Genomic DNA, 25,515 nt, shown 5'->3' on the forward strand with positions numbered 1-25,515 from the left:
CTTTTCTAGAGGAATCCCTGGGTGGTGCAAACAACGCAATCAGCTGCTAACCAAAAGGCTGGAGGTTCGAGTCCACCCAGAGGCACCTCGGAAGAAAGGCATGGTGATCTACTTCTGAAAAATCAGCCACTGAACACCCTATGGAACACAGTTCTACTCTGACACACATGGGGTCGCCATGAGTCAGACTGACTCAACGGCAACTGGTCTTCTAGAAGAATGAGACTGGTCCTGGAATCTGACAAACATTCCCTTCTGCAGTGTCTTACCATTTGGCAACTCCCTCTGATCCGGCAGGCCTCAGATGCACAGCGCTGTCTGCTTACACAACTCTCTCCTCCTGAGAGCGTGAACTGCTCCAAAACAGTTTTCCCCAAGTATTCTCCTTGCCTAGCATAATGACGGCACATAAACATGGTGAGTTCTCATTTTGACTTTCACTAGGTTTTATACCTATCTGGAGTTTGACCTTTTGGCCTTTTCTTGCCTTGTCTTACTTTTGGTTTTGTTACCTTCCATGTTGGACCCAGTTTATCTGTCTTCCTCTATTTCAAACCACAGTCACAGTCTCCTTCAACTTCTAGTTTTAAGTCTATTCTAAATGTTATTCTTTAAAAAAAAAAAAAAAATTCCTTGTTTTCTTCTCACCACCACTGCTTCCCACCTCCCTTACCCCCCACCAAAATGAACTTTTTAATGATCAATAAGAGGGAAGACTGGAATACTGTGAGCCCTGGAAAGTCTACGTAAACAGGGAAGACAGATACTTTCTGACCCTCAGCTGCCACTGACTACTTAGACATCACAGAAAGGCCATCCTAAACATGGCTCTTTAAAGAACCTTCCTCCTGGAGAGCAAGAGGAGTTAACTTCTTCCTGGGCTCTAAGCCCCTGTCAAATATATTTGCTGGTACTTAACAGTTATAAACTAAAAAAAAAAGACCAGCTGCTGTGGAGTTGATTCCAACTCATGGTGACCCCATATGTGTGCAGAGTAGAACTGTGCCCCATAGGGTTTTCAAGGCTGTAAACTTCTGGAAGCAGACTGCCAGGCCTTTTTTCCAAGGTACCCTCTGCATGGGTGTGAACCACTAACCTTTTGGTTAACAGTCATGCACTTAACTGTTAAGCCCACCCAGGGGCTTCTTAACAGTTATACAAGAGTGTTAATACCAAGGCAAAAATTTGGGCATTTGGAACTTTACATCTGACAAGATGTCTGTCTTGTGGGGAGAGACAGAGAACAAAAAACATAGTTTTGGCAGGATGATCAAAAGTTAGGGGGTAGGCAAATGTGAGTCTACATGAGATAGAGTGGTCAGAAAAGGCCTCTCTTCAGAGGTAACACCCCAGCTAGTTGGCAGGATAAGAAGGAGATAATTATGTGGAGAGGCAGGAGGAGAGTGTTCCAAGGCAGAGGGAACAGCAAGTGCAGACGCCCTTAAGTGGCAGAGTTTGGCCCGTCTGATGAGCAGAAAATTGTTCCCTGCCTCCAGTCATCTGTTAAATGCTGTAGAGAATCATGCTCATTTCTTCCATAGCACTTCTTCTGGTTTATAATCTATTCATTAGTATTACATTTTGGATAATGTCTACCAAAAAAACATAAAAAACCACACCCATTGCATTGAGTTGATTCCAACACATAGCAACCATATAGTGACCCTACAGGACAGAGTAGAACTGCCTCATAGGGTTTTCAAGGAGCAGCTGGTGGATTCAAACTGCCAACCTTTTGGTTTGCAGCTGTACCGCTTAACCAATGTGCCACCAGGGCTCTGGATAATGCCTATCACCCTCTAAATTTTACAAGTATTTACTGATTGTCTACTATGTGCCTGGCACTGGGGATATAACACTGAACAAACAAGGGTGGAGAGGTAGCTTCAACCTCCAACCTTTCAGTCAGCAGCCTAGAGCAGTTAGCCATTTGCACTACCCACAGACTTGTATATGTCACAGGATACTGAAGATGACTTGGGCACAGAAACACAGGTGCACAGAAAGACTGGAAGGAAATACACCAACATTAAAAAATGGGTGTCCTTTGTGCAAATTGTATACAACAAGGCATATATATATATATTTTTTTTAAACCATTTTTTAAGTACTTATCCCATTCAATGAAATACAAAATAAGCTTAGTGTGACAGACCTTCAGCTTTAGTTTATGAGCTGTAGGGGCCACGTTAACATTATTTATCATTTTTCTTAGGATACTAATTTCTTACTAGGTTTGGCTACCAATGTAGCCATAGGTTGCAAATACGCTCTGAAATATGACATAACCTAATGAAAAGAAGAAAAACAATGCCAAAAAGCCGTTAGATAATACAATTAGATACTGTCTCTACCGGATGGGAGCAGAAAGATGACGTCAGGGCAAAAAAAAAAAGGCAGCAATCTGCGAAATTAGAGCACTCCTCTGCGGTGGACCACCCCGGTCACCGGCAACAAGGAATCTGTTTCCAGAAGGTTCAAAAGGCTAAGCTCCCTTTCCATCCCTCTAAACCTAGGCATCCAGTGCTTGCTCTCATCCCAAGCACAACATGCACAATGTACCCTCCCCAGACTCACAGCCCGCGCTCACCCCACGCAAAGCAAAAGAAGCTCTTCCTTGCTACACATTCGGTACCGCCAAGTAGGGCTCCCCTTAACGCCCGCAAAGCACACTCCCGGCCAACACCCAGCCTGGGCTCCCCTAGCCCAGCCAAGCACCGCACAGGAACATCAGCCCTCACCGCAGTTACTGCAGGGACCTTAGGGACACTCGACTCACCAAGTCACCTCAGATCAAGCCCTCACCCCGAACACCACATCTCCCCTTCCGGGCGAGGCTCAGTCCCAGAAACATCGTGCACGCTTTTGCTGGCGGCACAGCATGGCTCTAGCAAACAGCGGCTGTGACTCTCTCTCTGACACCCTTCACAGCACAGCTATGGAAGGTTCATCTAAATCACCGTAAACACAGCACTGTCGCTGTAAAAACACCTGCCGCGGCCACCACCTCGGCACCGCCCAGTTCTGATCTCCTACCAAGCCATCATCTCGGGGAATGCACGGTCCCCCCTGAATGCCGGCAAGCGCGATTCCGGGAAAACCTTGGCTACACCCTACACCGCAACACAGCACGACCGCGAGTCAACCCAGCCCCGCGCCTCCTAGCCGGCCCACCAGCCACTCGGTCGGCAAGCGCACTCCCGCCAGGGTCTTACCGGTGTGTGTAATTAGCAGGTGGAACACCACAGACATCAGAAGTGGTCCAACGGTGCGCCAAGAAGTAAAGGGACTCTCGCGGCGGCAGGCGGACGCCATGGGCGGCGCGAAAGACATTCTTATTTTCTCGGAGAAAAATATGCTAATGGTCGGAAACCCGAGAGCATACGGAGCAGAAAAGCCGGTTAGGGCCTCTGTATCAGACGCAACAATCCCCATACTCGTGAAGTAATAAGGTCAAAAAGGCAGGTGGGCGTGGCCTGGACCGCGCCCGGGGCGGAAGCGACTTGCGGTACCGGAACGGTGGGGCCAATCGGAACGCTGGAAGGCGGGGAGTCGGTGCCCCGGTTGCCGGCGGGCTGCAGCCAAACAACAGCCTGGTGAAGACAGGCGGGGCGGGATTAACCGACCAGGTTTCACGAGTGGCTTCCGGCTCCTCCGAATGGGGTGTGACCGTTCTCTTGCTACGCCCGCTCCCGCGCGACTCGGAAGCGGGGTAGCGTTACCGCTGGGTAAAGGGTTACCGCCCTGTCCCGGAAGGGTGGATAGGAAACTTGAGGTAATTGGGCAGTCGTTGTTCCTTCTCTGGTAACCCTGCATTGACGAATAAAGCGCACTGGCCTAAAAATAGAAACCCAGGGTTCAGTGTGGAACCAGCACCCCTCACAGTCCCAGTGTTGTGCTGGCGCACTCCAGGTGGTCCGGACCACCTGAATCCTTACTCAGTATTTGGCATTAATCGAGCATTATTAAGGATAGTACTTTCTCCTTGCTTAAGAAGTGTCTTCTGCTAAACGCTCTCACTGCCTGCTGGTTCTCGAAATTACAAAGACGGTCTGGTCACTGCACTTTCAACCCTGAGTGTCAATTGCTCTTCCCCTACTCCCTTGAGAGACCCCACGGGAAGGGAAATTGTTTAGAAATAGGACCATTAGCATATTGCGCCACAATTCCACGAGGCTCTTGCTCTTGAGCAACTAAATGTTTTATTGAAGGTGAACTCTACACTTATGAAAAATGTAAGAAGAGAGTATATTAAGTGCCAAGTTCCTGGAAGCAATGAATGCCTTACGAGATGGGCTGGGTTAAATGGACTGGATCAGGGGGAGAACTTTACTGGTAAGAGAATCTCTCCAATAACGCCTAAAAGTTAGGAATGAGTGAGATTTATTTGTAGAGCTGTGAGTAAGCCTCTGTGACTAGTAAAATAAACAAATAGAAGTAACCTGACTGGTATTTTAAAAGCGCTCAAAAAGAGTATAAAAACGTCAACCAATGTGAGTGAGCGTGTTGGGCAAGGGCAGCATCACTCTCTGAGCTTTAGTAGAAAAAACTTTTAGAGGTTAATTTAGCAGCATGTAAAAGGTCTTAAAATGGACATGACTTTTACGCCACCAGTTTCACTTAGTTTATCTCAAAACATCAGCACTGTGAGCAAAGATTTGTAATTTTGGAAAAAATGTAAGCCCTAAGTGTCTAGCAAAACCACTAAGAAATTGATGGTAGGTACCTTTATGTGATGAAAATTCTATGTAGCAAGTGTTGTAAAAGAAGATCAATATGAGAAACTATGATAAACTCATAGATGGAAAAAGCAGACTCCAAATCAGTATGTACATCATGGCGTTCATTTTATTAAAACAAAGCATCATACGAAGGTACATAAAAGCAGACTAGTTGGAAACATACCAAAATTAACAGTAGTTGATTAGCTTATGGATGATATTTTGTTTTCTTTGTGCTTTCATTTTTCTATATTGATCCTTTGTTAAACATTTGGCAAAAGGTAAAGAAATTGTTTTAAAAATCCAACCTATGTAACAAGTGATATTTTGTTCATAGTATGATGAGAATGGAACTTGGGTGACACAGGTTTTATGAAAGGACGATGAGCAAATGGAGGCTGTCTGTGAAGCTCAAATGGTTCTTCTGGAAGTACTACTGTTTATTTCTATTTAATACAGCTCTGTATCTGAGATGCACTGAAGACTTTCTGGGTTCACCAATCCATAGAATTTCTTTTTCCTGTCAAAATTTTTTGAATTCTTGACAGAGCGTATAAAACAGTGTAGAGGTGGTGTACAAAATAAACACCTTAATATCTTGGATTTTAAAATGCTGACATTCCATGATGGTACTTCATTAAAGGAGGTAAAATGAAAATGAGGAAACAGTGAATAGGAAACTTAAAGAGGGGGAGCTGTCATTTCTGTTAATGCTTATAGTTGTGAAAGTGATATGACAAATGTTCTGTGGCTGAGTGTTGCACTTATTTATAAAATCTATAGTTTTCTGCAACAATAAGTATTAAAAATGTCCCATCTGACTCCACTGGTCTTGCCCCATCTAGAGCAAGGGAGAATGAAGAAAACCAAAGACACAAGGGAAAGATTAGTCCAAATGGCTAATGGATCACAAGTACTATACAGCCTCCACCAGACTGAGTCCAGCACAACTAGATGGTGCCCGGCTACCCCCATGGACTGCTCTGACAGGGATCACAATAGAGGGTCCTGGACAGAGCTGGAGAAAAATGTAGAACAAAATTCTAACTCACACACGCACACACAAAAAAAGATCAGACTTATTGGTCTGACAGAGACTAGAAGAACCCCGAGAGTATGGCCCCCAGACACCCTTTTAGCTCAGTAATGAAGTCATTCTTGAGGTTCACCCTTCAGCCAAAGATTAGACAAGCCCATAAAAAAAAATGAGACTGAGGGGGCACACCAGCCCAGGGACAAGGATGAGAAAGCAGGAGGGGAGAGGAAAGCTGGTAATGGGGAACCCAAGGTTGAGAAGGGGAGAGTGTTGACATGTTGTGGTGTTGGCAACCAATGTCATAAAACAATTGGCGTACTTATTGTTTAATGATAACAATATGTGTACTAATTGTTTAGTTTGCTCTGTAAACCTTCATCTAAATACAATAAATTAAAAAACAACAACAAAAATGTCCCATCTGTTTCCAGGCTTGAAAGTAGGATTCTTTTTCTCATAAGAAAATTAAAAAGATCGGAGGAAAAAAAAAATGTTAGTGTTTGGTTTCCTAGTTTCAGGTGCTAAATTACATTCAAGAATGATTATTTTACTGGAACCTTCTTTCAATCAAGTCATTCTTAATATAATTAAAGACTCACGTTGATTTCTTAAACTTGTTTTGATTTCACCTATGGTTTCCTATTTTTCTAGGTAAGTTCCATGAAACAGAAATAGAGTTTTCTTTTTTTTTTCTAAGACTATTTCAGAAAATCTTGCTACCAGTAGTAACATTTGTGGCTATTACATTCACAATGGAGATATATATATGTATGTATGTATATATTTATATATATGTATGGAAACCCTTATGAGGTCGTGGTTAAGAGCTACGGCTGCTAACCAAAACATCAGCAGTTCACATCCACCAGGCACTCCTTGGAAACCCTACGGGGCAGTTCTACTCTCTCCCGTAGGGTTGCTACATAAACCAAAAAAACCAAACCCGTTGCTGTCAAGTCAATTCCGACTCATAGCGACCCTACCTTATTTCAAATGTCACTTATAAAGAAATATCAACAATATTCAGTTTTACTTATCCAAACTTATTCTTTATAAGTAGGTGCAAGCATCTGTCTACTTCATTATGTCTTCCAGTGTTTTGGTACATGACTACTTTCATAATGAAATACATATAACTTTTTAAAAATCAATATTGTGTTTTAGGTGAAAGTTTACAGAGTAAAGTAGATATCCATTCAACGATTTGTACACAGAATGTTCCAAGACATTGGTTGCAGCCCCCTCAATGTGTCAGCACTCTCCCCAAATCTGCCTTGGGTTCCCCATTACCTTTTGACCAGTTTTCTTACCCCTTCTTGCCTTCGGGCAGATGTTGCCCTTTTGGTCTCTTATAAATAACTCTTCTAAGCAGCTCATTCCTGTCAGGTGTTATTGTTTATTTTGTAGGCCTGTCAATTATTTGGCTGAAAGATAGTCTCCAGGAATGGCGTCACTTCTGTGTTACCTAAGGGTGTTTTAGGGCCATATTCTTGGGGGTTCCTCCAGTCTCTATCAGACCAGTAAGTCTGATCTTCCTTGTGGTTTTGATTTTTGTTCTACATTTTTCTCCAGCTCTGTCTGTGACCCTCTGTTGTGATCCTGGTCAGAGCAGTTGATAGTGGTCTTTGGGCACCATCTAGTTCTTCTGGTCTTGAAGTCATGTAGGCTGTGGTTCATGTGGACCGTTTGTCCTTTAGACTAATTGCTCCCTTGTGTCTTTGGTTTTCTTCACTCTCCTATGCTTTGGACAGAGTGAGATCAATAGTTTTATCTTAGATGGCCATTTACAAGCTTTTGAGACCCCAGATGCTACTCACTGAAGTAGGATGTAGAATATTGTCTTTATGAACCATGTTTTGCCAATTGATGGGGATGTCTCCCAAGTCTATTGGTCCTTAGCCTTCAAACCTACTAACTTTGCTATGCGAGGTGTTTGGTTATATCTAGGAAGTTTCCATGACTGTGTCTCTTGTGTGTTCTATTGTCTATATTAATACACATGCAGCATCTACTAATGTGTATGTAGTAATATCCACAACCAAATCTACATCTGCTGGTAGATGTGCTCCGTTGCACCCCCCTACCGCTGCTCTTTAGCATACCTCTACCTATATATCCATTGGTAGATTATTATTTATTAATACTGTTGTTGCAGGGTTGTCTATGTTATGGTAATTACCGTGACTGCCCTTTATTCTTGGGTTCCTCTCAGTGCCTTCCTTTGCCTTGGTCCTCTTGTGCTGACATCCCCCCTGTTGTGTAATGTCTTTCCCTTCACCAATATTAAAGCGTGTCTTCTTTCTAATTGGTGATTTTCCCTCCCTCTCCCTCCTATCCCTGATAACCATCAAAGAATGTTTGTGTGTGTGTGTGTGTGTGTGTGTGTGTGTGTGTGTGTAACCCTTTTCTTGATTGTTTATAGTAGTGGTCTCGTACACTATTTGTGTTTTTGTCATTGACTTATTTCACTCAGCATAGTGCCCTCCAAGTTCATCCATGTTTCACAGATTCCTCGTTGTTCTTTATCGTTGCATAGGATTCCATTGTGTATATGTATCATAGTGTGTTTATCCATTCATCTCTTGATGGACACTTAGGTTATTTCCATTTTTTTGCTATCGTGAATAGTGCTGCAGTGAACATGGGAGTGCATATGTCTATTCGTGTCACGGCTCTTATTTCCTGGGGTAGAGTTTTCTTGGCTGGTAGTAGGCCTCAAAAGATACTTGTTAAATATTGAATGAAATAAATGAGTTTTGCTGGCAGGTGCCTTTAACATGAATCTGCCATTTCTCCCACAGCATGAATTTAGCAAATTCTAGAAACGTTGTCAGAGGTTTTGATTTTAATAATTTCAGACAACTAGGAAACAAATGGAGCTCTGGTGGCCCTTTACGCTCGGCTGCTAACAAAAAGGTCAGTGACTGAAACCCACCAGCCTCTCTGCGGGAGGAAGATGTGGCAGTCTGCTTCTGTAAAGATTTACAGCCTTGGATGCCCTATGGGGAAGTTCTACTCCGTCCTATAGGGTTGCTATGAGTTGGAATCCACTGGGTGGCAATGGGTTATGAGTAGGAATAAATCTGGATTTGTCTTTAAAGGCATGAGTTACAACTGTCTGCACAGAAAACTTTCTTAAATTTGGCATTGCAAGCTGACTTGTGAAGTGCTGCAGTGAACATGGGAGTGCATATGTCTATCCCTTAGCCTTAAGATCATTTTAGTGACTGAGCCCACAGGGAAAGTTTTAACAGTGAACTGAGGCTCTGACAGGGATAGAACTCTTTAAGAGTCAAGGCTGTGAGTGAAGCAGAGAGTAAACATTAGTGGTTCCTTCAGCTTCCACTAAAGATCTTGATTACCGAAGAGAAGAGGTGGAGAGAATGAAAGATAAGTGTGATTGTGAAGTTTTGAACTGTGTGGTAGATCTCCTTTAAGGCTTCCTGAATAGTGGTGAGGTGAATGCCGTTAAGTAGAGGCCAACTTCTTCTTTAAAATAAAATGTGATCTTAGATAATTATTTACCTTCTAAATTAGTGTGTTTGCATTATGCTTTTCAGAGGTGGGTGTGGCATGGGGCAGATTATCCAATAGGCAAGATAAGCAATTTCACATTTTTCCACCACATCAGAGATTCTGCTTCTAGGTATGGTAGCATCTCTCTCGCAACCCCACAGCACCTTCCCATAGAATCAAAGCCTCTTTACAGATTTATAATCCCTGACAGGGGCAGATTACTCAGTAAGCAAGGTAAACTGAAATTGGTCTACTACAGATTAGTAACTAAACACAAGTAAGCCCATGCTTACCTTGCTTACTGGGTAGCAGCATGAATGGGCCCCTGAATGCTGTCAGAAAAGGCTTTGCACTGTCATGGTGAGTTACGCTTGAGGTATTTGTGAAAACCCGACAGGGAAGAAGAAAACAGGGAAGTTAAGCCACCTTTTTGGTCTTGGCCCTGTGCAGCTATGCTACCTCTGTTTGTACCTTTTAAGCAGCTGCCAACCAACTGATCTTTACTAGTGGTTGAAGAACCACTAATGTTTACTCCTCTACTTCATTCGCAGCCTTGACTCTTATGAGTTCTATCCCTGAAGGTCAGTTGGCTGGCAGGTGTTTCATCTTCGGCTGTGTCTGATTCTTTTTCCTTACCGGCAAAATAATTCTGTGGTATGCCACATGCTAAACAGGAATTATGAAACCAAGTACACAGAAAAGGGCATTTCTCAGAAGGAGTGCATGTTCATTTTATTTCCTCTTGGCTTTTGAAGGCTTTTAAAAAAAAAAGTAAATATATTACAAACCATATTCTTTCTCATTATACTTGTGAAGACAAAATATTACCTAAATGTCATGGACTTCAATTTACATCTCACGCTGAAGTATACAAAAATAAAAATAAAGTTAGAATTTTAGAATATGAATAACTTTGGAGAGCAACTGGTTCTGTCTCTGATTTTCAGATGAGAAATGTAAGGCAGGTTATCAGAATTGTTTAATAATACAAATTAGATGAGGCAATATAGGATTTTACCCATAGTGTATATTGTACTTCCCATAGATAGCTGTTGTAGTAGAGAAAAAAAATCCCATGGATTTATTGCAGTAGAAAGTCACACATGTTTTCACCACAATAAAAAAAAGTCACACATATGAGATATTTCTTAATCATAATGCTCATTGACCCTCTATGTTCTAGAAAAAGAATGAAGGTGGAATTTTTGTGTGTGTACGATCAGGAAGTTTAATTCCTAGAAAGGCCGATTCTCAAGCATTTAATTTCTAATTCTCCTTTAATTGTTACTTCTTCAAAAACCCAAGAAACAGTTGAAATGTGTTAAAGATCTTGCTAAGTAACAGTTCCATCACTGAGCATCTTCTCACATATTTTTGGGATATTTGCCTTTTTTTTTTGGTGACCTGGCTGTATGTCATTTGCTCATTTTGGGTATTGGTCTTTGAATTTTTTAAACTCTCTAATAGGGCAATTAGCTTTTGTCTGTAAGTTACATTTTTTTTCCTCCCAGTTTGTCAGTTGACCTTGCCTGTGCTGTTTTTGTTTTGCTATCTTGTATGATTTTAAATTGAAATTCAAGCTAATTATATCTAGCTCACTCTTAATAGAGGTATCAAAGCAAATGTGGCAGAAGACACTTTTAAAGCGATAAGTAAATACTAAAACATATAATTACACAGAAGTTAGCAGTAGTCATACACAAATTTATTATTAGATATCCTCAAAGAGTCTGATATTTCTAGAGATCATTAGAATGGCCCAAAACAGCATACCAACAAATTTTTTATCTGTAAATATCCGGACCCATTAAAGACTCCAGGGCCATTTACTTAGAAAGTGCCAATACATGTTTATTAACCTGATAAACTCTTACAAATTTATTTTTGGTATTTTTTTTATATAGAACAAGGTACAGAATACTTTTGAAAAAGAGCTTAGGAAATATCCAAAGCATCATCGTTTTTTTCCAGATATTTATTTCTTTTGAGTAATCTTGACCCCTCTCCCTCATAATTATTTAAGGTATTTTCAGTAAACAGAAATTACTCTTTTTTCCTAGAGAAAGTGAAAACTAATATAGCATACATTTTGACTCCAATCTTTCAAAAAGGAGTTAACTTTATTAAAGAAAAGGAAACAATTTAAGAAGACATATTATATATAAATAAGCACATATATGAAAAAATTGGCAAAAATGAATTAAAATATTAACAGTAGTTATCACTGTGTAGTATAATTATGTGTGACTTATTTGTTTTTCCTATCTTCCTGAATTTTCCTAATTCTACTTAATCTGCCCATTCCATGTTATAAGCGTTTTAAAATATGGAAGAAAAATGACAAATTTCCAAACCAGAAATCCCAGGCAATGCCATCTTTAAGTAATTGAAACTATTTTCTATATTCCAAGTTCCACTGATTATCAGCATAAAGAAGGAGGAAGAAAAAAGAACAACAGTAATGCAAACTAAGCTGAGTTAGCTTCAGTAGATACTCTGAAAGCTTCTTCAGCATCTTTAAATGCATATGTTTCATCTCTGTGAAGTCACTTCAAAGATTTTATAAGTCTCCACTCTTACTCTGTTGAAAAGAATTGGCTCCTTTCCAACCAACATTTAATTTGAAGTATTCTTCAGCTTTACAGTACTTTGTCAAGGAAATACACAAATAACGTTATTTTTATTTAGATAATGGCATACACAACAACTGAACTATGCAGAATGTATATGCTGATAAGCATGATCATTATGGACATACTGTTAAGTTATGAGTTCCTAAGAACTGTTTGATGCCCTTTGTTCTAGTTGCTATGGAGGGCACAAGAAAGTATGATGGAAAACTGAGACATTGAGTAGACAAGCAAGAGATTAATGAATAACTTGACCTTTCCTCATTGTTTTGTCAACGAAGGAAAAAGTGCTCTCATATTTGAGCAAGTAAATAAAAAGAGCCTTGCTCCAGAGTACATACAGGTTATTCATAATATACTAAGCATTTCCTTGAGTCTTGTCTTCTGAACTGTGGTTGTGGCGGTTGCCAGTAGTCAGAAACTGGTAGTCTTGGATAGGTCAGCTTCAGAAAGGATAGCCTCTTCCCCTAATTATAGTCAAGAGTGAGAGAACAAAACCAACCAAACCCCTTGCCATCTAGTCGATTCTGACTCATAACGACCCAAAAGGACACAGTAGAACTGTCTCATGGGATTTTTAAGGAGCAGCTGATGGATTCGAACTGCCAACCTTTTGGTTAGCAACTGAGCTCTTAACCACTGCACCACTAGGGCTCCCAAGACTGAGAGAGGTTAGTGTATAGTCCAAGACATCCAAATGCTTCTTAGGCTGTACTGGAAACTTCCCTCATAAGGCCAGGGATGCAGTCCTTCCATCAGTGAACAGACGCCCTAGTGAGACCCACCAGCTCACCTAACCACCAGCTATTACTGCCACCTGGGTTCCTCATCATTGTTCTCTTTCACAAGATTTCCAGTGTCATCTATTGCCTGCATCATCTCTGAGCATTCTCATGTCCTTCAACACCTTGTGTCTTTTTTTTCTTTTGAACATTTTATTGTTGTTTAGGTGAACGTTTACACAGCAAATTAGTTCCCCATTCAACAATTTATACACAGCTTGTTTCATGACATTGGTTGCACATCCCTGAATGTGTCAGCACTCTCCTTCCTTCCTTCCTTCCTGACGCACTGTGCCTTTGAAGTCTGCTTCTTCACCTGTATCGCCCACTCTGCCACTGCGTCTGGCCTGGGTGCGCACGTCCTAAGCTTAGTACAGACTCTAACTCACTCCTTGTCTACTAAATGTTGCCACAAATGATTAACACTGTTCCTGTGGACTACTGCAGTCAAAATTCCAATCTCGCAAAGGAAATTTTAAGACATAATTTAGAACTCCTACGTTTCTATTCATACCTGTGTATTTTGAACCTACCAGCGTCTTCGAGGGAGAAAAGATTTGGCAATCTGCTCCTGTAAAGATTACGGCCTAGGAATCCCTATGGGGCAGTTCTACTCTGTCCTATAGGGTTACTGTGAGTTGGAATCGCCTCGAAGGCAAACAACAACCTTTCTATTAAAAGGCAGTCATGAGTCAGTGCACATAACTTGATGTATATCTTGATGTAAAGAGAGTGCCTCTAAAAAGTTGAGAATAAATGAAATGTTTGTGTGTGTTTGCATTAGGTGAAAGTTTACAGAGCAAATTAGTTTCCCATCTGATAGTTCGTACAAAGAGTATTTCATGACCTTGGTTTCATTCGCCACAATGTGTCAGCACTGTCTCCATTTCTTCCCTGGGTTCCTGTTTTCTACCCCTTCCTGCCTTCTCATCTTTGCTTTTGGGCAGATATTACCCTTTTGATCTCCTATAATTAATTTTTCTAGGGAGTGTGTATCTCCCGGGTGTTATTGTTTATCTTATGGCCTTACTATTGTTTGGCTGAGAGGTCATCTGTGGGAATGGCTGCAGTTCCAGGTCAGAAAGGTGTTTTAGGACTATAGTCTCCGGGATTCCTCCAGTCTCTGTCAGACCAGTAAGTCCGGTCTTTTTTGTGAATTTGATTTTTTGTTCTGAAATTTAAGAATAAATGAAATTCTGGTAAGTTCATTCTCTCAAGTATTTACTAAATAATTATCATTTGATTAACTCTGCTCCGAGTTTTTGGAAAATTCAAGAAAGTGGTCTCTACTCACAAGAAGTTTATAGTTTAGTGTGGGAAAGAACACACACATATGTACAATCCATGGCATATAAGTGACTAATGAATGTTTGAAGAACGAGTGAATGAGGAAGTGAATCCATGCAGTAGAGTTAAATAGACAAAAAGTGATACATGAATGTCCCGAGGCTGTACGATTAAAAGCAAATAATGGCATAGAATACGATGGGATGTGTTTGTTACATAGAGTTTTTTAATGATTGAGAAATGGTTGTCATTTGTGAAAAAAGCAAGATTCAATATTGTACAGTTAATATGATGTCAAGGTACAATCCTGCAAATGTAAAATAATATTCAAAGAAACTTCACAATATTAACCGCCAGGTGGAAGTTATTACAGGTCATTTTTCTATTCTTTATATTTTTCTATAGTTTCTGTTTTCAATAATAAGCACATATTCCTTTTACAAGAAAATAGTTTATTTTACAAATGGTATAGTCAGGAAGTGCTGTAAGTTCCAGAGACATCACTTTGGGCTGGAGATGTTCAGGACGACTTCTTGGGTAAATGAATTCTGAGCTGGGTTAGTGGACCTTAAATAGGAAAAACGTGGAAAAATGTTTTAGGCAGATAAACTGACAGGAATGATGTTTTAAGCACACTTGTGGAATGTTTTGTAAAATGAACTCTTGGAAAGAGAACCACCACCCTCAGTGTCTGTGGGTATTTTGCCTGTTTCTCTTTGGTGGCAGCACAGCTGGCCGCACTCGGTGCCGCCCAGCTTTTCTATCATAGCTCCCCAGCTGGAAAGGAGACAAACTGAACGTGTCACCCCAAGAGCCTTGGTGGCATGACATAAGGTACCCGTGAAAACACAACATTCTGTCTCATTTTGTCTGAAATCTGCATGATTTGCCTTCTGCTCCCTTGTATATGTATTTGTGTTCGTATAGAAATAATGCTGTTTTCCTTTCAAACTATTGGAATAGCATTAAAGTTTCACAAAGTAAAATATCAATTCTGAATTTTTAAAAAGCAGTGCATATTTCATTTGCTTCCTTAAACAGTAATGTAAAACAAGCTATAAGGTGGAAGCAAAGTGATTAATTAGGAAGCCAAACAATGAACAGAGGGCATTGTAAATCATCTATGTTATAGGAGAAAATAGGACATAACTAACCTGTTTTTGTGTGTTTAGAAAAATTTGAGTTGCCTATACTTATATCTAAGGGGCCCTGGTGGCACAGTGCTTAAGTGCTCAGCTGCTAACCAAAAGGTCAGTGGTTCAAACCAACCAGCTGCTCCATGGGAGAAAGATGTGGCAGTCTGCTTCCGTAAAGATACAGCCTTGGAAACCCTATGGGGAAGTTCTACTCTATCTTACGGGGCCGCTATGAATCAGAATCAGCTAGATGGCAAAGGGTTTATACCGGTATCTTGGTTAACAATAAAATGCCTCTTCCATCCCTCACCTTTTCCTATGGCCCCTTCCACTGTCCTCTGTAGAATTTAGGATTTCTAATGTGTGTGTAGATACAAAATGCCAGGTTAAGATCAATGCACATTGATATGAGAAAGAGGTAGGATATAAAGGAAGGACATTTACTAACAAACGCAGTGCTTTTGCTTCTGCTTCCTACAGAAGTGGCTGAATTCCTTTCTGGGGCGTATCTCAAAGGTTTATAGTATTAATGTATTAAATACATAGGAATGCTTTGAAAACACAGTGCTTGTGTACAGCACTGACAGTCATCACCCGCAAACCCCTGCAAATAATAATCCAAGAAAAGAAAGGAACAAAAAGTGGTTTTTGGCTCCTGGGTATTATTTTTTTAATCCTTTGGTATCAGTGACTCAGTGTATCTACTGCAATATCATATTCAAATCCTATTTCCATTTTTTATATTCGAGTTGTTGAAAAAATTTTGAATTCAATGTATTAGGTACCTGCTATTTTCCTGATTTGGTTGCAGAGTTTGAGGATGAACACAGCTGTCTTCTTGAGGATTTAAATGGATAATCGCTTCTTTAGATTTTTTATTTGTATTATTGCTAATTGGCAGAGGAGAAAAAATAGGAAAATATCTTAATCAGGTAAGTTTCAGTTTTGAAAGAGATTAGTCAATAGCTTTCATTTTGAAATTTAGGGTACAATTTGCCTCAAGTTCCTGATACTTTTACAAAATATGTAAAAGGAAAAACATACCCAAATCCTATCTTTCAATACTAAGTAAAAACTTGGATTAGGAAGTAATAGTAAAATTTTTCTATATAATGTGTCAAAAGACTCTAAATTGTTTATAGATAAGTATCCATGCATTAAAATAACGCATTTCACTATTTCCAAAATAATTTTGATTAGTAAATACTGTCTGCCGCAAGATTATGACATTTAAGTTTCACTGCTATTTTACACAACGCTTCCTTTTTCCCTTGAATTGAAGATATATTTTCTGCTTTCTGTACAAGTAATACACACAGTTAGGAGAGCAGCAGTAGCTGTCCTGAAGGCATAAGATCTGAGAGTATAAAGAAGTATTTAATCACATCTTAATTTCAATAATAGCAATCACGTGTGAATAACAATAGTAACATTTTCTGGCACTTACCATAAGTTAGGCACCATGTTAAGTGCGGTAGTAACTGTTATTATCCCTATTTTACAGGCAAGGAAAACGAAGCTTGGAGAGGATAAGTATCTTACTCAAGACCCATACATAGTAAGTGACCGTGAACACAAGTCTTATATTGCACAGCCCATGCTTTTAACTCATATTCTACACTGCTTCTTTGGAGGGTCATTTTATAAGTACTTCTTTTTACATAAATAAAACGACAATACAATCACAGTACTTTCAGACTTTAAGTATACATTGGTACAGTAAAACCTGCAAAAGCCAAAACCTTTGTAAGGCAGAAACCTGTCAGAGAGGGGAAACTAAACTATTTTCCACTAAAACAAGCAATAGAAAAGTGGTAAGACTGCACCCTGTCAAAGGCAGAAAACTCGGGAGAGCCAGAAAAACAAGGCAGTGCTGTGGTGTTCCGGCTGTCAGGCTTCACTGTGTGAGGGATTGGGGAAGGAAAGCACAAGGGGTGACTCACTTCACCACTTACCACTAATCACTCAGTGACTCTTTACTCTCTCATGGCAGTTAGAAGGATGGCAGCATTGGAGACAAAGAAGATTGTGAGTCAGAGGCCAAAGTTTTCTCAGGATGAGGGCAAATTTGAGATCCATGGACGGGAAGAGTAGAGGGTTGTACAGCCAGGTGGGGTGAGCATCAAAGGAGTGGTGAGTAAGTGTTAGAGGAGTAACGTCCTGGAAGTAGTCTTGGGTGATAAAAACATTGATCCCACCTCCCAACTTGGAGGTGCCTGGGGTGTGAGAGAATATGACCTCAGTGAGTGATGTTCCAGTTGGTTAATGGTAGTTAATGTGAACATAGGAAAATTCAGGGAGTCTTCACAGAGGGTGGTCCTAACAGTTTTGTCACTGCAAGCATCATACCAATGAGGACTTAAACGTTTTATCTGACTACAGACAAGAAGCCTGTTTTTGATAGAAATGGCAACTGGTTAGAGCCATAAAAAAGAGGCAAGTAAAAATAGGCCATGTATGGAGATGTCTAAACAGTGTTACTTCTGTTTATGATCAATGCATGACTCATCTTGCTTAACATTTTTCACAAGTTATTTACATAGTAAATACATAGTGAAATATCCAAATGTGCAGATAACAGCATTTTTTCACTAGTAAAATGTCAAGCCAATGAGATAAACCACGGAAAGAACTTGCGAGTTTGTGAAAGGACAGGAAAGTTTTCATTAAACTCTACACGGAATATAGATAGATACCTTTACAGAAATATCTTAATTTTCTTCTAGGCTACTAACTCAGGGTAGAGTCAAAAAGAAGAAATTGCATACTATTTATTTCTAGAGAGATACTGGCTCAATGTACTGGAGAAGTTAAAACAATCCCAATAAAATACGGAAGTCAGCAAAAAGAATATTTTAAGAAAAAAGGGAAATATTTTTGCAACTTTGTACTATATGCAGTTCTGGATACTGAATTCCAGTGACACGGAATTGGATTCAGAAGTGGGCAACTAAAATTACCAAATGAGTAGGCATATAGGGTTCAAGATTTTGAATCAGATAATCTGGGTAAAGCCATAACTCCTAACAACTTTGTACTGGTGTGATTTTAAGCAAGTCATTGAATTTCTCTGCACCTTGGGGTCTTCTCTGCTTTGGGGTAACAATATTATTGGGTGTACCTATGTCACAGAGCTGCTTTGAGGACCAAAGAAGAGAATAAATGGAGAGCATTTATTTAACTGATTGCTGTCTAGATGCTAACTGTTGCTATTCTTACTAATTAATCTTGACTGCTGCATAAATGTATATCAAAACCATTAACTAAAAATGATTTCGAGTGTCTAGATCACTATGAGTCAGAAATGACTCGATAGCAATGGATTTTAGGGGGTTTAAAGGTGGCCCCTGCTCACAAGGAGCACCTAATCTGGGGAGGGGAATGGTTACAAGGGTGGTAGAGACTGAGAAGACAAGAGATGATTTTAACAGAGCATGGACAAGGTCACTATGCAGAAGGGCACAGAGTAGTTAGACGTCCTGAATCTGGACAGCTGAGGACTAAGAAGGTATAGAAAATCTTTAATAATGTGATATAAGCCTAAAACAGATTGGCTCACCAAGTTTGGTGTGAGTGAGCATGAGAACAATGAGCATCCTTGAAATCTGGGGTAAGTTCAGGGCAATATTTAACTTGGTAGGGAGTTGTAGCAGAATTCCCAGAGCAAGAAGAAGCATGGCAGATATACCTATCAATAGCCTTCGGTCTCTGGGCACAACACAAAGAGTGCTTGCTGGATTCAGCCTTAGCATCCTCCCAACACAGCGCCATGGAGGCACAGACCAGTGGATAAAATGAATCTTATTTCCCTGCATTTCCTCCCTGAGTCCACTGAGTAGCATTTGTGGCTGGTATGTCCCCTGCTAACCTCATTTACCTGCCACTAGGGGTTACAGTGGCCACAGTCCCATGCCCTGTGTAAACAGGTTTTAAAAAAAAAAAATACCCTTTCTTAAAAAAAGCACAAACAGTCTGAAGGTGTACTAAGAGACCAACATGAGACAAAAATAAAAATACACAATACAGAAATGATCTCACCTTCTTTACAAGACATTCCTTCTGAGGCCTACATTAACCATCCTATTACAGATTGCATCTCCCCACATTCCAAATCCCTCTTATCCTGCTCTATTTTTTTTCATAGCCTTTATTTCCATTTATTATAATTAATTAATTAAGTTTATTGTCTCTCTCCCTTCACTAGATGGAATAATGTAAGCTCCCTGAGAACAGGGATTTTTGTCAGTTACTTTCACCTATGGATGCATAACAAGCCCCTGGCACAAAGAAGTGGTCAGTAAATATTTACTAAATGAATGAGTGTACTAAACACCACTTAAGAGAGTTACCACAAAAGGAAAAATTGATGGGTTCCTGAAGTGTGTACTGTATCAGAGTAGACTTCAGCTTGCGCCCTTCCAGGCCTGGTTGGATCCTGGGCCTCACATGGAGCATGCTGTCTGGGGCTACTCTGTATTCTGTTTTTGGCTTTGAGACAGACTGCTCTTCCAGTTAGGTGACCCCGTTAAGGTCTTCTTCACTCTTATATTTGGCACCTCTCACATGATGCCTTCTTCTTAACCAAGAGGACATTTCTATATTTCTGTTCCTGTGAGAAAAGCCTGAGCTCCTGATACAGAGTAATTGAGCCTCTCTATATAGCCATACATGCTTAGCTTATCAGCTTCACTCACTTATCAAAGTATGACCAAATGATTCGAGGTTATCTCCATAACCTTTGAGGCTAAAGAGGACCACAGTCTTCTTCTATGTCATATCCCTGATTATCACTGGTCAGAGAAAGAACGACTGTGCCATGGACATTGCACTTCTATAAAATGCGAATAAAAGAGAAGGTATGTTTTAAGAGATGGAAATGGTGTATGACGAGGCTATTTAGATTAGATAGGGAATAGCCAAACCAATAATTTCTATGGAAATAATTTTTATGAAATGGTTATCAAGTGTTGTTTATGTCTGAGGATTACTAATATGAGGAAATGAGCTTAAATATGTACTTAAAGCAAGTCAATAGTTAGGTAGAATTTGATCCTCCAGTTGATTAACAAGGAATGGAGCATAGGAGATGAGGAATGAAGTCATTGGAAGGGAGATAGGAGATCATTTTGAATATCACCAAGAGGAAGAAATAATCGTTTGCCTTTGGTGGTTTTAACCAAAGACTAGTACATAATTAGAAAATTAGTAGCTTCACCCACTTTAATTCAACCTTAGTTAAAAAAAAAAAGAAAAAAAATAACCAAATTATCCAAACCCACTGCCATCGAGTCAGTTCCAACTCATACCGACTCCATAGGGTTTCTAAGGCTGTAAATCTCTACAGAAGCAGACTGCCTCATCTTTTTCCTGCAGAGCCACTGGTGGTTTTGAACCACTGACCTTTTGGTTAACAGTTGATCGCTTTAACCACTGTGCCACCAGGGCTTCTTAACAAATTACAGTGGTACTTAATGAGAAACTTTAAGGGGAAAAAGTGATTATACGGTACTTTTGCTAGTCTAAAGCATCAGGCTACTTACATTTTCTTGTGAGGGAGAAGGGCAAAGATTATTTACATGTCAAGCAACGAAATGATAAAGATTTAACTTAAATTTAAATTTCTACTAATTATTTTTTTGTGAAATTGAGCTCCTAACTAGGTTGTTTGCAAGTTCAGCTATGATATTCTACTTTGAAAAAACTTTATTGTCATTTGCTGTGAAATATCAAAACTTTAATTACTGTAAAGCTTATAGGAAAATGTATTTGCTTAGAATGCTTGCTATAGAAAATGGTTTACTTAAAAGTATAAATTCTGTTTCCTGTCAGAATAGAATTTGCTCATCAGCCTGATCACATTTATCTCAAGGACTCTGACCTCACTGATTGTGTTATAATTAAACCAACCAGCACAAAAAACTGTGTGTATTCTCTTCTCGGTCAAAACATTTTATTAAAAACTTTAATCCTTGAAAGGTTTTTAACAGTTTAAAAAGTAAGTAGCATTTATAAAAGATTTATTTTTTGATACACAATGCAACGTCTCAATTCTTCCACACTGGCAGCTTGTGATATGTGTACCAGCAGGACACACAGTCTCACTCGAGTGCCATGATAAGGTCTGTGTTTTAAGACCAGTGCCTGGACTATCTCAGCAAAACTAGGATAGCAACTTCCTCATCAATACCCTTTTAAAATTCTCTCTGCCTGTTTTCTCTTAGTGTAAAACCTATTCCTTCTTAAAATTCTAAGCTTTTTTAGAAAGTGTTCTTAGTACCATATTTGTTTCCCTTATTCTGAGTACTCATCTGTCCATAGTGTACGTCAAGGGTCCTATTTATTAGGTCCTATTTATAAGAATTTCCACATCTGTTTATGTAGTAGTGGGCTTTTTTTTTTTTTTTTTTTTAGGTTTTCTTTTCCTTTCCTTTGGCTTCCAAGAAGTGACAGTTAACAGTTTTGAACATTTTCTGGAAGAATCAGCTGAACCTACCCTGGCACAGTGGTTAAGTGCTCAGGCTGCTAACCAAAAGGTGGGCAGTTTGAATCCACCAGGTGCGCCTTGGAAACCCTATGGGGCAGTTCTGTGCTGTCCTGTAGGGTCGCTATGAGTCAGAATTGACTTGACAGCGACCGGTTTCTGGTTTGCGGCTTTTTTTTTTTTTTAGGTTTTCTTTTCCTTTCCTTGAGCTTCAAAGAAGTGGCAGTTAAGTTTTGAACATTTTCTAGAAGAATTGGCTGAACTTACCATTTTTTGCGCATTAGAAATATCCAGCAGGGAACAAGGATGTATAAAATAAAGAAGAACATACCAAAGAAAGTACCTAGGCAGTAAAACAAAGTAATTAAATACATGGAAAGTATAACCCCTAAGTTTTAAACTCTATCTTAATATCTCATTAGAGGTGCCAATGTTTTTTTTTTTTTAATGTAGTATAAATTATTTTTTAAACACACTCACACACAGGTTTACCTTTCAGATGTCTCCCCTAGTCCAGGTTTAATATAGAGTACCAATCTTACTCCCATAAGGTTATTGTTAAGGGGTGAGCAGAACAATTTTGTAACGTTTAGTCCAATAGCAGCCTTTCAACAAGCAGGTGGTGAGAACCAGCACTGGGCTCCTGGGCTGCAGCTCTCCACGGCCTGCACATGCCTCCTGCACAAGGCATAAGGCACAGACTATCCTGTGCAAGAGAGTCTACTAATTCTCTTTGAAGCAAACTTATCACAAAACTATTCTTATTATATAGACAGATCACCGAAATAGGCTTGGAAAACTAGCCTTTGTGGCTTTCAATTTGGGTAAGTGGTCATGACTACCATCTGGAATCATATTCCCAGGTTATAAAACAAACAGGAAGTTCTGTTCTCTAGTCACATTTAAATAAAGAATTTTTGACACTGAAGAATGATTATTCGTTTATAGTGGTGCAACAAAAGTAAAGAACCTTTGATGAAGAATCCTTTAATTGCATATGAGAATACCAGTTTTGCCAGACCATGGTGTCGTTGAGTCAGTTCTGACCCACAGTGACCCTAGGGACGACAGAACGAAATACTGCTGGGTCCTGCGCCGTCCTCACAGTTGTTGCTATTCTTGAGCCCGTCATTGCAGCTACTGTATCAATCATCTCATTAAGGGTCTTCCTCTCTTTCGCTGACCCTCTGCTTTCCCAAGCTTGATGTCTTTCTCCAGGGACTGGTCTCTCCTGATAACATGTCTAAAGTACGTAGATGAAGTTTAGCCATCCTTGCTTCTAAGGAGCATTCTGGCCGTATTTCTTCCAGGACAAATTGGTTCGTTCTTCTGGCAGTCCATGGTATATTCAATATTCTTTGCCAGCACCATAATTCAAAGGCATCAGTTCTTCTCTGGTCTTCCTTATTCATTGTCCAGCTTTTGCATGCGTACGAGGCGATTGAAAATACCATGGCATGGATCAGGTGCACCTTAGTCCTTAAAGTGACATGTTTGCTTTTGAACACTTTATTTTATTGTACTTTAGGTGAAAGTTTACAGCTCAAGTTAATCTTTGATACAAAATTTTATACACATATTGTCATGTGACACTAGTTGCAATCCCTACAATGTGACAGCACACTCCCCCTTTCCACCCTGGATTTCCTGTGTCTACTTTAAAGAGGTCTTTTGCAGCAGATTTGCCCAATGCAATATGTCATTTGATTTCCTGACTGCTGCTTTCATGGGCATTGATTGGGGATCCAAGAAAAATGAAATCCTTGATAACTTCAATCTTTTCTCTCTTTGTCATGATGTGGCTTATTGGTCCAGTTGTGAGGATTTTTATCTCCTTTATGTTGAGGTGTAATCCATACTGGAGGCTGTAGTCTTTGATTTTCATCAGTAAGTACTTCAAGTCCTCTTCACTTTCAGCAAGCAATGTTGTATCATCTGCATATCTTGGGTTGTTAATGAGTCTTCCTCCGATCCTGATGCTGAGTTCTTTCTTCATATAATCCAGCTTCTCAGATAATTTGCTCAGCATATAGATTGAATAAGTATGGTGAAAGGATACAACCCTGACGCACACCTTTCCTGATTTTAAACCATGTGGTATCCTCTTGTTCTGTTCGAACAGCTACCTCTTGGTCTATGTACAGGTTCCTCATGAGAACAGTTAAGTGTTCTGAAATTCCCATTCTTCTCAATGTTATCCATAATTTTTTATGATCCACACAGTCGAATGCCTTTGCATAACAATAAAACACAAGTAAACATCTTTCCGATATTTGCTTTCAGCCAAGATCCATGTGACATTAGCAATGATATTCCTCATTCCGACATCAGCAATGAAATCCTTCGTTCCATGTCCTCTTCTGAACCCAGCTTTAATTTCTGGCACTTCCCTGTTGATGTACTGCTGCAATTGTTTTTGAATTATCTTCAACAAAATCTTACTTGCGGGTGATATTAATGATATTGTTCGATAATTTCTGTGTTCTGTGGATTACCTTTCTTTGGAGTGGGAACAAATATGAATCTCCTCCAGTCAGTTGGCCAGGTAGCTGTTTTCCAAATTTATTGGCATAGACAAGTGATCACCTCCAGTGCTGCATCTGTTGAAACATCTCAACTGGTATTCTGTCAATTCCTTGAGCCTTATTTTTCACCAATGCCTTCAGTGCAGCTTGGACTTCTTCCTTCAGTACCGTTGGTCCTTGATCATATGCTGCCTCCTGAAGTGGTTGAATGTCGACCAATTCTTTTTGGTACAGTGACTCTGTGTATTCATTCCATCTTCTTTTGATGCTTCCTGTGTCATCTGTCGTTCAATATTTTGCCCATAGAATCCTTCAATATTACTGTTTTTTCTTCAGTTCTTTCAGCTTGAGAAATACGTAGTGTGTTCTTCCCTTTTGGTTTTCTAACTGCAGGTCTTTGCACTTGTCATTACAATACTTTACTTTGTCCTGTTGAGCCGCCCTTTGAAATCTTCTGTTCAGCTCTTTTACTTCATCATTTCTTCCATTTGCTTTAGCTGCTCTACATTCAAGAACAAGTTTCAGAGTCTCTTCTGACATCCATTTTAGTCTTTTCTTTCTTTTCTCTTTTTTTAATGACTTTTTGCTCTCTTCATGTATGACATGTCCTTGATGTTATCCCACAACTCATCTGGTCTTCAGTCATTAGTGTTCAGTGCATCAAGTCTATTCTTGAGATGGTCTCTGAATTCCGGTGAGATATACTTAAGGTCGTATTTTGGCTCTTTATATTCTTTGTAATTGAATTTGCAGTATAAGGTATTTCGATCTATTCTTTTACATTTTATTCATTACAAGTGAGTACTTACTGTTAAAAGATGCTAGAGTTCCTCAGTTAACCCTTAATAAAACTTACCAACTATGAGAGCATCACGTGTGCCTAAAAGGAAGACAAAAGCCACAAAACATTAGTCTGGCACACAACATGGTAAAATAGGATCTCTCAGCTACAGAGTGTTTTTTTCAGCACTCAGTCTGTTTTTTTTCTAATATAAAATGCCATAGGTTTCATATACACAACCTCATTTTATCTTGTGCAATTAGTCAAACTTGTTTTTTCTTTTTAAATTAATATTTTTATCATAAAAGTAACATAATCACAGTAGAAAATTTGTATAAAGGAAAAAAAGAAAAATATTACCCATAATTGTAATATCCTAAAGCATTCTGGTACATTCTTTGCTGGTATGTTTTTCCATCAATCTAAGTTTTTACATAGTTATACGGTATATAGAAATGCAAATTACATAGGGGCAAACCAATATAATCAATTTAGTGGATGTATTATAGTTTATTTAATGTTTTCTATTGTATATTTAAGTCATTTCCACTTTTATTATGACACCCTTGATAAAAATATTTTTAAAAATTTTGCATTAATTGTAAATTTTTTTATTAATT

At 39.4% G+C, this 25,515-nt stretch overlaps 2 protein-coding genes across 8 annotated transcripts in view; both read right to left on the reverse strand.

The window, feature by feature from the left end:
* LOC101358307 (membrane cofactor protein) overlaps positions 1 to 3,513 on the reverse strand; it is a 65,454-nt gene extending 61,941 nt beyond the window's left edge. For 2 of the 7 annotated variants that reach the window (XR_002823918.1, XM_023730288.1), the window contains exon 1: positions 3,216 to 3,509. Coding sequence is in view for 6 of the 7 variants with exons in the window: in XM_023730288.1 (XP_023586056.1) it covers positions 3,216 to 3,435 (220 nt within the window). In the remaining variant the exon portion in view is untranslated. Of the gene's footprint in view, positions 1 to 3,215 lie in introns of all 7 variants that reach the window. The other 5 variants (XM_023730289.1, XM_023730291.1, XM_023730290.1 and 2 more) reach the window with 4 other exon arrangements.
* A 9,037-nt stretch (positions 3,514 to 12,550) lies between these two features.
* Positions 12,551 to 25,515, reverse strand: part of CR2 (complement C3d receptor 2) — a 175,896-nt gene continuing 162,931 nt past the window's right edge. The window contains exons 39-42 of the mRNA XM_023730256.1: positions 24,971 to 24,994; positions 21,857 to 21,932; positions 15,894 to 15,998; positions 12,551 to 14,539 (exon numbers count right to left, since the gene is read on the reverse strand). Coding sequence (XP_023586024.1) covers positions 14,473 to 14,539; positions 15,894 to 15,998; positions 21,857 to 21,932; positions 24,971 to 24,994 — 272 coding nt within the window. The 3' untranslated portion in view covers positions 12,551 to 14,472. The remainder of the gene's footprint in view (positions 14,540 to 15,893; positions 15,999 to 21,856; positions 21,933 to 24,970; positions 24,995 to 25,515) is intronic.

This window comes from Trichechus manatus, unplaced genomic scaffold (genome assembly GCF_000243295.1).
Source record: "Trichechus manatus latirostris isolate Lorelei unplaced genomic scaffold, TriManLat1.0 scaffold00035, whole genome shotgun sequence".
NCBI classification, from domain to species: domain Eukaryota; kingdom Metazoa; phylum Chordata; class Mammalia; order Sirenia; family Trichechidae; genus Trichechus; species Trichechus manatus.